Source organism: Sylvia atricapilla, chromosome 3 (assembly GCF_009819655.1).
Source record: "Sylvia atricapilla isolate bSylAtr1 chromosome 3, bSylAtr1.pri, whole genome shotgun sequence".
NCBI classification, from domain to species: Eukaryota; Metazoa; Chordata; class Aves; order Passeriformes; family Sylviidae; genus Sylvia; species Sylvia atricapilla.
The window spans coordinates 35,616,728-35,632,727 of record NC_089142.1 but is presented as its reverse complement, the minus strand read 5'-3'; the positions used below and the strand labels follow the sequence as shown (position 1 = coordinate 35,632,727).

The window sequence follows — 16,000 nt, the reverse complement described above, 5'->3', positions numbered from 1 at the left end:
CTTCGGGATATTAAGATTTATAAATGAGAAGTGATGTCATGCTAGCACCCAGCCACTCCTGCACTGCTACAAATTGATGCCTGATAAGCAGTCTTGTGGCAGATGAAAAGCATGGCACCATGGGTGCTGATGTATCACCGCTATGGTATGCTTAATTTGTGCCTGTTTTGGAAACAAGGTTGCATTCTTTGAAATTTTTCATTTTTTTAACCTGCTTGTTCTGTCTTGGACTTCAAACTGGCTCCTTTTCCTAATCTCAGTGTCAGTATCTGGTGTGATGAATCACACATGAAAGGCTAGTTCTAACAGGAGGCATACTCTCCAGTGTGGAGAAAATGGCTGGCAGCTTGATGGCTGTTAAAAATATTAGGGAAATTGGGGTACTGAGGAGCTAGCTGGTGCTTGAAAACAAACCTGCTTTGCAGAGCCTTTCCAGAGCTTTTGAGTCAAGGAGAAATAGGTACAGTTCAGTAACTACACAGTTCTTGGCACTACACTTTATGGTGGCCACGTGTAGAATAGTTTTGCTATTTGTACATAATGGCAGTCCTACCCAAAAGCCACGCAAGCTGAGAACAGTTAATTGGAAGTTAACAGAGTGAAACCAAAGATCTTGGTTAACCTGTTTTTTAAGTAGTGATGTGTTTATTTCTTTCCTAGCAGATCTCAGTTACTGTGTACTTGAAAAGCAGCATGTGCATTCTGTGTGTTGATTTTTGTGTCTAGTTGTGAAAGCATATAAGGTGATTCAGTATTTTTCAAGGTTGCAGAGGAAGGAGATTTAAGCAATTTTGTGTGCTGATGTTTGAGATTTGCCTGTGTACTCCTGAACAGCATGACCAGTCACAGATTATCTTAGAAACTGTGTGAAAGCTTTCTTCATTCCTGAGTTGGGAATTGGGAAGGATTTAAGCTCCCTGATTCCACAGTGGGGAGAAAAAATGGAGGCTGATAAAAGTATTAATAGAGCTTATGCTCTTGTTAACCAGTGCTTGTGACTTTTGTATTAGAAGTCATTCTCAGTGATAAAATGGCTTTTACAGGCACCTGGGCTGTTCTTATAGTTTATTCCTGTTGTAGGCTTCAAGATAAAAGAAAAAAAGTTTGTGTTTGAAATCAGTAGTGCAGTAGTATAAAGAGGTGTCAAAGAACAGCATCTGTAACAGTAGAGAAAAAGGGTTGGAAAATTATTTTAATGATGTTTACTTGCATTTAGGTCTGATTTTTGGCAGTAGTTCTGTTGAAAGGCTACCTAAGAATATGATAGTTTCAGAGGTGAGTCTTTACACTAGAGTTTCATAACTACTACAGACATTAGGACTTTGGGGCTTTTGCCTGTTTTAAGTGAACATTGCAGACAGTGAGGATTTTCTGGAGTATCTGCAAAACATATTATTATGCAGACAGTTGTAGAAACTAATTTCTAGTTTTCCAGTTGAAATCTCTATTTCAGCTAAGGTATGTGAGGCTGTCTCAGCTGTTACTGATGCTGGTTCCAGATTCAGTGATTTTAAGCTCTTTCCAGGAAGGTAGGACTGATTGCAAAGTCCAGCTTCTGAAGAAAGAAAGGTGAACTACATTAAATTTATGACCAGTTTAGTTGGTGTTTTTAATTGTTCAACCTTCTTACCCTCCTTGCTGAAGAAAATGAAGCGCCAAGGACAGAACTAAAATTTGATCTGAGAACCCGTATGTAGCACAGCAAATGTGACTTTAACCATACAAATTTGTTGTTAGTTAAAGGGAAGAAACAGCCATTAATTATTAATTTTACTGTTTTAATGTCATGTTGCCTGCACATTTGGGGATTAAAGGCCACACACTGTTGAGGCTGGTTTCTCTTTATTTCTGAATGTTTTACCCTCCGGGGGTGTGGAAGTCACCTGGGGTGAGGTTAGTGGAGGGGGGTGGCAGGGAACAGCTACACAGCAAAGCACTTGGCTCCCTGTCCTTTTGCACATCACAGAGACATTTGGTGCTGCTCCCTGTCATTTGTCAAGTGTGTTTGCGAGATAAATGGGGTGAGGTTCAGGATGGGGAGGTGTTCAGCTTTCCCCTCTGCTGCTGGAAAGCTGACTGTGTATGCTACTGAACAGGTCCCTGAGCCTGCTCACCAGGGAAGAACGGGAATTTTTTACCTGTGTCTTGGAACTTTTGCAAGTGCTTCTGCGATGCTAAAAATTCATGCTCTTGAAATCTAAAAATTCATGTCATTGTTTCCCAAGTTTTATGTTCTGGCAGTAGAGTCTGATAAGCTCCTCCCCCTCCTGAACTGGCTGGCAGCATTTAGAACAAGAGCCCCACTTAGAGCAGGATGTGTTGCTGTGACTCTGCAATTCTTACAGCTGGAAAGTGCACAACTGCCCTCTCTGAGCATATTTAAAACGAGCCTGACATCTCATATACATTCCTGGGGAAACACCTGGGTAAGTTACTGGCTCTTGTGATAGGACTTTCCCTCCCCAGTTTGGTTTATGGAAGGGATTCTGTTCTCAGAGCTCCAGGGTAAAGTGCCAGTGCAGTCAAGTAGGAACATCTAAACAAGGGAGCACTTCAATGCCTCAGAAGGAAAATGACGCCTCTAATCCTTTCTCAGTCAACTGAGGATGTCTGAAGTTCTTTGGAGGTAGTGTTTTACAATAACTGCCCCTCAACTTCTGTTGTCTAGGAGGGACAAAGTCTGAACACCTCTTACTGCACCCCTTTCTAGGTGGTCGGGCTGCCCTGAAGTCCCTGCCCTTACAAAGCAGCAATGCACTTGCCTTGGGAGGGCTTATCAAAGCACGGCAGATGTGTTCCTCTGGAGGGCAATGCAGCTTTTCCCCTTGGGTTCCTAAGGCTTTTCCCATGGTTGAAGAACAGGGCACAGACATCAGCATAAACACATTTGCTCCTCAAACGGAGTCAAGGGACAAGGAGGTTGGTCTGAGAAGGCGCTTTTGAAGATCGATCGTCACTGCTGGTAACACGCTCAGCCTACACTGCCATTCGTACAGCTGTTCCCTTTGCCTGCATGCAGCCAAACCCTCGGCAAAGAGGGAGGTTACAACATGTGCTTTAGGCGGGGATTTTCCTGCCTTCCACCTGAGTGCATAAGTGCCATGGTCTCAGTCTGTGCTGACATAAGTTGCTCTAACAGCATAAGTCAGCTAGCACCCACCAACTTCACTAGAAAATGGAAATTATTAACAGTTCATTTTTGCTGTTACCAAAAAGCAAAACTTTGTATTTTCACAATTATTCTCATTCCTTTTCTTTCTCAAGGAGTTTTTATGGCATTAGGACCAGTTTGGAAGAACACACAGCAGAGGCTGAACATGGAAGTTCATTGTCTTCTTTAGCATAGTTGTTTTATTTATTTTGAAATCCAGTTCAAGGATCCAGGAGGCATTTTATAATAATGACTCAAATCCTATCAGCTTATAAGGACATTAATAATACTGCTTCATCACTTCTGTGGCTTACACAGCCAGTGTTGTCCTTTTGGCTTGCTGGCTTGAGTTGTATCAGTGGACTGTTAAATATCATACATCAAAGAAGACTGAAACTAGCACAACAATAAAGTATTTGGAACATGAGCATTAATAGAGCAGAACACTACACAGGGAAGATGAGTATTAAAAAATAACATGTCTATTCAAGCCTGCTCAAACACTCAGAATTTATCTCACAACATTCAGGCACCGCTGACTTTGACTCAGGATGCAAAGGTAGTGAGGAGTGGTGTAGTGGGAAGACATCCCCTGCTCTGTTGGGAAGGTTTATTGGCACCGTGGTGGCACGTTAACAGCCTCCCCATGTCAGCCTGGCCACGTGGTCAGTCTTTTGCTTGCTGGGCTTTATGAAGCCCAGGAGCTCCAGTTCAGAAACGGCTCGAATAAAGCGAGCGCTGGACACGTCAGTGAAGGAAAGAAACCAAGTACACTTCTGATGACACAGTGACAAAGACACTGGTCTCTTCTAGGACAAGATTTCTAAGCCATGGTGAGCACAGATTATACAATGTGTTGCACAACAAAATAGTTGCAAATAAGGGCAGAGCACAAGCTGCCCACAGAAGCACAAATTGCACAACTCCTCAATCTGATCAGTACTTCTGCCACATGCATATGATGTGACAGCAAAGAAAGAGTTCCTTTTCCCACTGCTAAGAGAAGCTGAAAGCCTACAAACATACCAATTTTGTAGTGTCTCAGAAGAACTTATACTTTTAGGTTCCTTGGCAAAATGAATAGATAATTACAGAAATTTTTTCTGATGTTTCATAGCACCACCTTCTCCTGACTTTTTATTCACTCTGCCTTTGTTGCTGGCTGCCTGATATACAGGTTTATATTCTTGAGAAAAAAAAATTAATTTATTCTGAGTGACAATTAACAGTGGCATTTGTACAAAAGGAAAGGCCAGGAAAGCCAGGTATAGTATTAGAGCACATCATTATCCTTCCTTTAGTTATGCCTATTTTTGTACAACTATTAATTTCTTCTCTGTGGCAGCACTGCTGCTCTCGCCATGAGTTTTGGTTCTAATGCTCATCTATTAAATTAGACCTCAGTTCAGGATCAGGACAAAGTAAGAAGCAGAATGGGTGTTCTGTGGGAACTAAGTTCTCAACTCTAAGATAATGAACTACTGCTTCTATTTCTCCATCTACTCTCTAGGTCACATCTGTTCCCCAGTAATGCTCTACCCCTATCCAGCAGCTATACAAACTCTGATGATTCAACCAAACAGTTTCAACTTGTTTTATGGACTTCTGGTTCTGTTTCAGACCCAAGCAACTCCTATAGACAAAAGCTGCTCTCTCACCTCATCACTCCCAGCCCAACTCTTTCAACTGATCTATTTCTTAGACATTTTCAGCATTTTAAGGCTGTTTCAAGTAATTTTTCTAAAAGTAGTTAATCAGTGCACATGAAACTGTATTTTAAAACCCCCTAAATTCTCTAAGCCTTTCCATGTCAAGCTTGAGAAAAATAAGAAAGGATACTGGATAATATCATCCACCTGGTCTGAGGAAGCTGCATCTGCATTTGGTTCCTCACCTGCCATCACCACAGTTGAGAAAGCCTAGAAAGGGAAAAGCAACACAGATTTTTCCAGTTCACAGACAGACAGATCTGCATATAAAATAGTGAGCTCTGAGCTGAAGGCTATCACTCAGGGGGAGTAAGACCTTGGAAGGAGAACTCTAGGAGCATGTCAGTTCAGCAGCAATCAAAGAGCAAGCAAGGTTACATATTACCATGGCAGGACTACAGAATGCAAGAGGTCACTCTGTGTACTCCTGTGCCTGCATTTTAAATCTCAAATGGTTCTGGGTCCTGACCCATTCTCTGCAAAACTACAGAACCGAAAAAATACTCTCAAAGTGAGACTGCTGAAATATTCTAGGGATGTGATAGAGGTATGTTGGCTGTGAAGAAATCTATAAAACTGAGGGACAGCAAGAGTCTGGATAGGAATATACACAAGCAAGGCAGCAGCAAACAAAACACACTTGGAAAAAATAAAAGGATTATCCTCTAAACTGCAGGTAGTTAAGCTACAGAGTTTCTTGCAGAGGATGCTGTGGTTGCTAAAATGTATTGGTAATGACATCCAGGTAGGTTTAAGAAATACAGAACCACTCAAGTTTAGGAAAACTTTGAACTAAAATGTGATTGTTAGCCAGGGAGACTTTTTCATGTTCTCTTCATATACTCTCTCTGCGTTTGTCTACAGTATGAGACAAGTTATCAAGCTAGAAGGACCTGGGCTTTTCCTTGGCACAAACATTTTCTCCAAGAGCCCCGCTCGACTGTTCCCATGGAAGTGTCACTGAATACTTAAAGACAAAAAAAAAAAAAAAAAAAAAGAAGCAATTTTGCTAAGCACAAAGTCTGATCTGTGCCAAGCATGAAACAGAAGCAGAAGCAAAGTAGTTTCATCACAGAGTAAGAGAGCTGAAAAAAATTATTTACAATAGAGAAAGACTTATTGGAGCTACTGTGGGTTCTTGTGGACCAAGGTATGTAATGATTTAAGCTGACAAAAGGGGCGCAAAAGAAAAGCAGACATGCAGCAAAAAGAAAAATCAGAATACTGAAAGCAGGTAAAGGTACTGTTTGCATCATCACATACCTCTAACCAATCAACGAGATTAATCAATCTGCCACATTCCAAATGAAGTTTATACACTATGCATATGTCAGGGGCTTTATTAGAAATGCCTCCTCCATCACATTTCAAAGCTTGATTCTGATGAAAAAAAAATTGAACTTTGATCAGTGTCTGATCTTGAGCAATTATAAGGGCTAGATAAAGCATTATTTCAGGCAATTCAGATATTCAGAAGCTATTCTAAGCAAAAGTTTACTGTTTGCGTGTTTAATGGCAAGTTGATGGTACAAAGGAAAAAAAACCCAAAAAGCAAATAGGAAAATAAGAAGCATACTATTAAAAAATCCCAACAAAACCCCCCCACAGCTACTTCACTCCTGGTGTTCCTTCTCTAACACTTATACAGTATCTACTATAATGAGTTATTTTCTAGTTATGCTTTTATGCAATTTTTTTGCTAGTTCCATTTATATATGAGAAAGAAACAGTTTTATGGAGTCAGGAGAAGAAACTAGTCATGATTTGCCATGTAGAAAATAGGAAAGTATCCTTTTCCCCCAGCCCCCTTGAAAGCAAGAGGAAGACAGTATAGATCTGTCATATGTACGAAAAATAATTGCTTCTCTCTTCTCAGAGTTTTATCTTTAAAATGTAATAATCATTTATCTCTGTCTTGAAACTCAGAATCTGTAAAGGCAAAAGCTATTTCAGGAAATCCACAGAATCACTGAGGTTGGAAAAGCCCTTAAAGATCATGTGAGTCCAATGATTAACTCAGCACTGCCAAGGCCACCATTAAAATGTGTTCTTTGCTGCCACATCTACAGGTCTTTTAAATCTCCCCAGGGATGGTGAGTCCACAACTTCCCTGGGCAGCCTGTTCCAATGCTGCTTCTTTCCTGGAAGAAATTTTCCCAAATATCCAACCTAAACCTCCTTTGCTGCAACTTGAGGCCATTTTCTCTTGTCCTGTTGTGGATTCCCTGGGAGGAGAAGCCAACCCCCACCTGGCTACAACCTCTCAGGCACCTGCAGAGAGTGGTAAGGTCCCTCCTGCGCCTCCTTTTCTTCAGGCTGAACAACTGCTCTCTCAGCTGCTCCTCTTAGGACCCTTCACCAGCTTTGTTGTCCTTTTCTGGATATGCTCCAGCCCCTCAATGTCCTTTTTAAAGTGAGGGGTCCAGAACTGAACACAGAACTCAAGATGCAGCCTGAACAGTGCAGAGAACAGGGGCACAATCCCTGCCCTGGTCCTGCTGCCCACACTACTGCAGATCCAGGCCAGGATGCCACTGGCCTTCTTGGCCACCTGGGCACAGCTGGCTCATGTTCAGCCATTCCTGACCAGCACCCCCAGGCCCTTTTCTGCTGGGCAGCTTTCCAGCCTCCTGGATTTAGGTCAGCAGCACTGAACCATTTACTTGGGAACAGTCAATACTTCCTTTACTTGGGAAGCTGAAAAGCCACTTGAGCCAGAGGCAAAAGTCTCTGTACAGCTGCAGAAATTTACAGCATTTCATTTCAGTTTCATGCTCTCTAAGAACAGTCAGCTGTCTTAACATGAAAACAACCACTGATCATTCTTTTCAGCTCATAGAAGTTTCTTCTAAAACACTTTCATGTGCTAGTAAAATATACAAGCAATTTTTGGGAACTTATAAAGCTGTGGCAATGACAGACACCTTCAAAAGACAAATTTCAAGACAGGAAAGAAGGCTAGGCAAAGAATATAACTTTGCTCAAGAATCTGTAGTTTACCTACAGATCTCAATTCCTGCAATTTTTGAGACTCAGCTCCAGTTTGGACTCTGGCACATAGAAGACATTTCACAATTTCCTAGCAATTTTCAAGTTATTTACTCTCCTCTACAAGGAACATAAAAGCTGTAGACCTGAGGGTATTATCACTCAGTTCATTACAAGATGGTTTCCAGAAAAAATCAGAGAAATATGGCTAACCCCTCACAATGTTACAATACTGACATTAGTTTATCAGGAACTCAGGAGTATTATGGTACTGCAACTCAGGAGTGTACCATAGTAGTTTCAAATACTCCTGTGTTAGTACCTGGCACATAGGAAGTTACACTTCTGGTTGATCTAGATCTAGTGGATCAGAAGGACAACACTACACTTTTCTCTTTTCCCCTCTCCTACAGCGCCCAGCTCTGTGGTTTTCTACTACCCACCCATGTGCCAACCTGGCAATGCTGGACCCCTTGTATTGATTTTCTAATTTTAAGGTCAGGACAGATATCACAACTGAGAGAGGATCCAACTTCCAGAGCAACTGCACACTGCTGGAGATTCATCTGAGAGATCTCAGCCCCTCTGGGGGTAAGTGGGCCAAGCCTCTGCAGTGCAGCTGGAGGGAGCTGCAGCTGCCAGCAGGGAAACCTCGGCTCTGAGGCTGCAGCACACGTGTGGTCCCGAGAGGAAATCACCAGGCTGACAAGCAGGAAGCTGCACTACAAGGAGCAGCCACTTGTAAACCATCTGTACAGCACAGAGGTGCTGCTCCCAAAAGAAGAGAACAGGAGTGGGAGCAACCCAGAACACAGCTGATGAGGAATTGCTCTTGCCTGATCCTGCCCCAAGGCTGGACAGAGGACACACCACACCTTGCTCTGGAATCCTAAGAACCAAATCCTCTTTCTCTGATATGGGAGCTGGTATCCCAAGTTTCAGCTTGTTAAATTTTCAAGGGATCAGTGAAACCAGAATTATGCTGGGCTTGGGGCAGTTTTTTTTGGGTTCTCTTCACACCCCCCCCCCCCCCCCCCAATAAATATGATCCTTGGTTCACGTTTTGCTAAATAAATAACTAAACTGGACTCCTGTAAGCAGTGCATCACATAGTAATCATTCACTGGGACTCTACTGAAGCACTTTGCCATCCTGGCCTTCTGGAAGGAACACTTCTGGAGAACTTTGCTCTGGTCATGGTGCAGAAAAACACAAACCATGCACAAGTCATAGAAAATATTTGACTCACATGGATTAAAATGCTAAGCAGGGTACTCAGCCAACAATGCTACTGTTAGAAGCTATGCCAAAACTTCATAATCTTCTCAGAAAACATTGGAAATATGTTAAAGCATGTCCAAGTACAAAGTACAGGATGACAGAGGGCTTTAAATCTTGTCAACTCATCAAAGAGAATAGAATACCTATTAAAGACATCAGTAGCTAGATTTTCTTGGCTGTCCTAGTCTACATATTTACAGGTTTTCTAAAAATATAAATTACTGAGGTTAATACTAGGTTTCTTTAATGTTAACTTGCTAACTACTGTTCTCAAAAATAAGCTCTGTAAATCGTTTTAACAGTAACTCCTGCAAAACTGATAACAATCCTTCAAATCGAGGACAGTGCCAACAAACCCAATACACATCAGGTTGTAGACTCAAAGGCTGATCTTTATCAGCCTTTATGATTCCTGGTAAGTCTTGGCTTTGACTCAAGTAGTGCATTACCCAGATACAGCTACAACCAATACTTGTTTCAAAATTATCATCAGTATTTTAAGAAAAATGTTAGAGCATAAGAACTACTTCAAGTACCTTCTATAATCAAGGACAAAAAAAATGTATGTCCACTCCTTTTCCAAATCCTAGTCTATTTCTTTCTTTTGGTCATCCTTTCAGTTTGACTTATGAAAGAAGTGGAGAAGAGTCTGCTTTTCTCTTCTAGAAAAGGGCAGGATTAAGGCTGATAGAATCAAGGACTATTCCTTTTCTTGGACTCGGAAAACATCGGCTATCAATGCGCAACAAGTATTAAAATAAAATTACAGAGGAAAACAAAGGACTTGTTTAAATACACTGTTAAATTTATGCCATTTTAATGTTATGACTCCACCAGAACAGCCTTTACCTTACAGCTAATCTACATAGCGAGGACTAAGCACCAGCCCTATTAAGAGTCTCTGGAAAGAGTAACAGACACTTTATTTTTCCCTGTGGACAGTTATCCTAATAGTAGTGGAGGACAAAATTACTTCTCTGCTCCATCTACAGAAGAAAGAAAATACCATGGATAGAACACGCTCTGAAAACTGGATTCCTCCTACAGAACCCCTTTCCAGAATTATCTTTGCCAGAAAGATCCCCCACCTCTTTGAACAAAGTCCCCAGTTGCTTATCAGCACTTGCTAGTTCTCTGCAAAAGAGCTGAATATGTGCCAAGCTTCATGAAACAGCACAACTCAGCCTTGCACACCATCCTCACACAGCCTTCCAGAACCACTGCAGCACCCAAAAAGCCCAGCTGTTTCTTACCTTCAGGTACCGGTGTGGGTTATTTAAAGCCGTGTGCAGGGCAGTCCTGGGGGCAGCATTCAAGTGCCCTCGGAGAACAGTGGCTGCATTGAAATACACAATCTCATGCAGGGTCCTGTTGTCTGCAGGAACAAGGTATTTTCTGGAAAAGCATGAGGTATGGGGGGAGTGGGGAACACACAAGCTTCAGCTTAAGGGAAACAGCACAAGTCTGCTGCAGTCAAGACTACAAAAATGCATGTTTCCCATCCAGTACTGAAAAAAATCTCTGAAAAACGAGATGAACAGCACTGAAATGATCTTCTAAGCAGAGAAGTCTGTTATTATCAACACTACATCTAATGAATTTAGCATAGAACTCCAGCTGAGACACTGAGAAATTCAAAAATAAGGGCAGCAGCTACAGTGCTAACCCAGTCAACTAAGCTAACTCCACAGATGTTGCTTATCCATCTCAAGGCCTCATCATGAGTCTCTCCTCATCTTTGTCTTCCTATGTGAAGCTTTTTGCTTGGCAGTCATACTTCTATTAGCTTCTCTGCCTCCCCCCACCCTCTATAATTAACAAATGCCTTCATCTCTTCCCCCACCACAACAAGCCTTTCACATTTTCCACTGCAGAGCTGCCTTCAAAACTGCATCTGCTATGGCCTTCTCACCAAAACAGTTCCCAAAATTGACAGGATATCACACTTGACATCTGTACAGTTTCATAAGTAGAACAGAGCAGCAAAGATTAGGGTAAAGACTCGATTTTATTTTGCCACTTACACCCATTCCTCCCTCAACACTGTTTCAGTAGCCAAAGTAGGTTGGTCAATTTGTATCCTAATTCATTCAACTGATCTATTGGAAAAGAGGTGTGTGGTTTGTTTGGTTTTGGTTTTTTGAGTTATTATTTTTAGAGCCCTCAAAGAAAGAATAGGAAGGGAAAAAAAAAAAGGTGTGCCACAGGGACTGAGACACAATTTTGACATGTTAGTAAAATTTCATTTTGCAACTTATGGTGCAAACTAATGCAGGAATATAAAACAGGAAGGCTCACCTTACAAGTCTGTCTATATAGTCAACAACTTCAAAACGAAGCATTTCAAACTTTGTCAGTTTCTTAGACCTCCTTGATTCCTTCAACTCCAACAAAGTCTTTAAAAAAAAGTGGTGCATAAGACTACATGGGAGGCAGTTATTCTCTGGAGAACACAATCTATATGTTTAACATGTATAATTAATTTTTGCTGGCATGTTCTCACTGATGATGTTTGAAATGTAATCATGCAGTTATTTTTATTTAGGGCAATGTATTCAATTCTCAAACCCGTAGGAGTTCGAGAAATTCAAAGAAATATGTGTTAGGCAGAATGTCTAAATTACAAGTTAAATAAAAAGGAAACATCTAATTTGCATTTTAAAATCCTGGTTTATGATAGCTGTTTTCTATAATTTTTTATGCGTCAGGAAGACCTGAAATACATAATTGGTACTTATTCATTCATTTTTAAGATGAGACACTCACACACAACCCTCTACTCAGCACTCCAGCAAGCTGGGAAGAACTAACCATGAGCATTTTAAAACATTACTTTAAGGAACCAGTCAGTAAAGCCTAGGCAGGCCTAACCTTCTGAAGGTGATAAAGGTCTGTCTTCTTCTGGAGCTCCTTTTGTGACGATACGGACACATCTCGTTCTTGGGAAGCTTCTGCTACTAGAACAAAACTGATGTTTGATATGTGGGGTAGACTTTTCCTACATAAACCTCCTAACCCAAGCAATCTTCCAAGTACTCAGTAGTTCTTTGTTCACACAGACCCAATCACAGGCAGCTTTGGGGTCTTGCATCTTGTAAAAGATTGTTAAAAAAGGAGTCTGCAGCACAGTTTAGCCAACAGTGATTAAGTAACAATTCAGCCCTGAGCAAAGGCCCAGCACAAGCCTTGCACATCACTTTAACTCTGTTTAGGCCATCCTAGGTCATACTCTCAGCATTTGTTAATTGGACAGATTAGGACTAGGTACTACTGATGCTTTTAGAATAGTCAAAAAGCCACATGCTGCATTTTTTTCCTTCTCGTGTGCAGAAAAATAATGAGTAAGAGATAAGTTGTCCCTACCTAACCCAGAGAGTGCAACCAGAGCAGCAAACAGAAGCGTGCTAAGGTACTTTTCACTGCTCAGTTTTATTCTCAACTTAATTTATTAGAAAATTTCACCTTCATGTAGTTTGGTGATCAATTGCACGAATTATTAGTAATTTTTAGGTAAAAAACAAAGAAGCAAAACATCCCAAAGCACAATCAGTGCTAGGATGAGTGACAACCAGAACAAAAGGAACCTAGATTTCTTGCCTTACTTAAGAAGATGGCAGATGGAGATTCCACCTACACATCACAGGTAAATCTATCAGCAGTAACAGCATCAGATAGCTAATAGTAACAGCACTCTATCAGCAGTAACAATTATGATATTTTAAAGATTTTTGGTGATCTGCAGAGAAACATTTGATATCTTCCTGTGGACTATTTGTTTGAGTGTTGAAGACTTCAAATCAGAAAACTTCCTCTCCACTAGCACACAAATTTATTTTTTATTTTCCAAATTCTTCAGCTCAAAATAGACTGAACATGAAGATATTTTGTTTGCTCAAGCTTCACGATTTTATGTTTTTCAGTTCATTAGGCAGGCAGGACAATGGACTTTGTTGTTGTTATTAAAAAATAGTATTTTGGACTATCACTCTAAGAGCTCTGTGGGCAATTTGGATACATCACATTTTTGGCAGACATCTGAGAACCCTCACTTAAGATCAATACCATCACATAAATATAAACTAAGAAGTTGTCTAACTCAGCAATCTATTCATGTACAGTTTATCTTAACTTGCCCTTCTCACTTTTCCTTTGGAGCTTAAATCCACTTTAAAAACCAACTAATATAATTCATGGATTCAGTAGACCTTCCCTATTTAAAAACTATCTTCAAATCCTAAGAGAAAATAAATACTACCTTTTTTGCTTTATAGTTCTACAAGTTTTGAATCCCCAGAGTTGTTATTCTTTATTTATTTCCTTAAGGTAAGAATCCAGCTACTTAACAGCCTTTTGCTTTAATTTTTTTTTTCCAAACTAGACAGACCTTTAGTTTTCCTTTTAGTTTTTTAGTTCAGATCCCTTAGTGCTGGTACCAGCAATGACATACACAGCTTTTTCGAAGTGATGACCTATTTTCTCTACCACAGCTCTGCTTTTACTACAACTATTAAAAAATATATGGAACAGACAAGAGCTGATTCTTTTGGACAACCCTTAGCTAACTCTGCAGTGTAATGTGACTATTTCAATTAATATTGACTGAATTTAAGGGTTGTTGCCTACTTGTCCAAATGCTGTATAGCAACCACATTGATAATGAACTTAATTAATATGCATAAAACAGACCAGATGATAACCAATTAATCTTCAAAAGCCAATCTTTGGGGAGTGCTTCTCCATAATTCAGAGCAAGCAACGACATTCCTATTCCAGAAGAATGCTGGAATACATCACACTCATATTTCAGAGAGAAGGCAGCAGTGTCAGTTAACCTGCCTCCAAAAGACAGAATGCTGCTACTCATTTGCCCTGCTAAACTTTGAAGTATGTCCTCTACCATGAACAATCAAATCCAGGGGCTTGGCCAGTCACAGCCTGTCAGCAGAGCTGACAACTGGCACTTGGGGTCCTTGCTCTGAACGTGCAGTGGGAAGGAACCTTACATACAGTTGGGTTAAATACTACCTCATAAGGAAGTCTGCTGCTATTAGATCTTTAAAAACAGTTTGGTTTTAACAACTGCAACATCTGCTAAAATGCTCAAAATACATGTATGAGAGATCTAGGGGGTAATGTTTGCTGATCTGTCAAATTTCTTATCTTACATCACTCTTCTGTATTATAAAAAACACAAACCACATACCAGTAGAGAATATAAACATTTCCTAAATTTGTGCATATACTTTAAAAAAATCCTGCAAATATGATGGTTTAATACGATGTCAGGCCATCTCAGGAAAATGTCAGATTACTCATGGGTCAGATTAAAAACCAGCATTTATATAATTTGTAACGGAATACATGATGGTACACACCCACCTTCTAGATTCTGAAACTGGGTCAAGAACTCCTTCAACTTTTCTACTGTCTTATCAAACTCCTTTCCAGAGGATGAGGTCAAAATTTCCACACATTGTTGGAGCATGCTTACCAAATCAGTCTTATTCAACATCCTAAAAGACACAATTGTTGGCTGAAGTTGAAATCCAGAATGATGAAACAGTTTTCAATGTTCTTAGTTGAAAAAGTAAAAAAAAAAAAAAAAAAAAAAAATTTGAAAAACTCTTTTAAAAAGAAAAGATCCCCAAGATTTCAAGCATTCAATTTTGTAGCAAAGACCATTTTTTTTCTTGCTGTCATTAATAGAAAGAAACAAACCAATTAGGTTTGGTGATGATGTCCTTCATGTTTTCCTGCAGAACTGTAGTTTTCCTGATTATGCAAAAACACCTGCTGGACACAGGAGTTGCAATTTTTGAAACTGTGAATCAGACATCAAAAGAAAATTAAAAAAACCCAAAACCCATTAATGGTAGGGTTCAGAACTCATTCCCAAAAAGAGTAAATGAAATTGAAAAAAAAAAAAAAACCCTATGTAAACACATCCACAAAATTAATCTCTGTGACTCAGAATGACTATCAAATGAAATGTGTATGCTTTTTCCTGTATTTAATTACTATAAATCTAACCATCACTAGAATCCCAGAATCATTCAAGTTGGAAGGGATCTCTTGAGATCATCTAGCCCAACCTCCAGCTCAGCATTTACTTACTATTTAGTTACTAGGCCCTTTCCCAAATATCACCAAGTACTGCCCAGTCTCAAAGTCTTAATTTAAAAGATACCAAAGCAATGATGGTGGTCAGTGTCTCAAGCAGCGTGTTTCTGTATCAGCTACCTAAAAACTGATTAAGAAATTTAAGGAGGAATTCTGAAGAGGCTGGGGAAGCTCTGTGGATATCTGGAGGGACAATTGCAATTTGAGATCTAGTTTGTAACTGGCAATTGACACTAAATGCTTATAAAGGTTAAAATTTAAATTTTCAGTTTATCTGCTTCAGGGTTACAGATTTTTCCAAGTCAGGTATTGCCTTCAGGTGCACTTGTTTTGTACAGAAAAGGATCAGGAGTTAACAACATCAGGAGTTAACAACCTCGACCACACAAAACATTTTGAAACTGTCTTGTACAATATAACGGGTAAACAAGACAGCCTTGTTCCAGGCCAGACAAAACACTGCAGTTAAACAGCCAGCATGGAGAGAAGATAAGCAGATCTGGATATCTATGAATGGGAAAGAACAAATTTATTTCCATAGTATTATTCAAAAGGAAACTGCAAGTTCTAGAAAAACTTACTTACAACAAAAATGGGATTACAGGTCCCAAAGAACAGGCAAGAAGACAGTTATCACATGCAAAAACACAGTAAAGGATCCTTTGCAACCTTTTAGTTTTGAGACTACTGCCAGGTATCAGTGGGGTTAAGATTTTAGTTTGGTAAGGAGTCAGGACTAAAGCAGGAAGGA

At 40.1% G+C, this 16,000-nt stretch overlaps 1 protein-coding gene across 3 annotated transcripts in view; it reads right to left on the bottom strand.

The window, feature by feature from the left end:
* Positions 1–3,324: 3,324 nt before the first annotated feature.
* Positions 3,325–16,000, bottom strand: part of ORC3 (origin recognition complex subunit 3) — a 35,825-nt gene continuing 23,149 nt past the window's right edge. The window contains exons 14-20 of one of the 3 annotated variants that reach the window (XM_066315120.1): positions 14,509–14,642; positions 12,001–12,086; positions 11,428–11,525; positions 10,383–10,524; positions 6,124–6,240; positions 4,991–5,070; positions 3,325–3,889 (exon numbers count right to left, since the gene is read on the bottom strand). In XM_066315120.1, the coding sequence (XP_066171217.1) occupies positions 3,784–3,889; positions 4,991–5,070; positions 6,124–6,240; positions 10,383–10,524; positions 11,428–11,525; positions 12,001–12,086; positions 14,509–14,642 (763 nt within the window). In that variant the 3' untranslated portion in view covers positions 3,325–3,783. The remainder of the gene's footprint in view (positions 3,890–4,990; positions 5,071–6,123; positions 6,241–10,382; positions 10,525–11,427; positions 11,526–12,000; positions 12,087–14,508; positions 14,643–16,000) is intronic. The other 2 variants (XM_066315122.1, XM_066315123.1) reach the window with 2 other exon arrangements.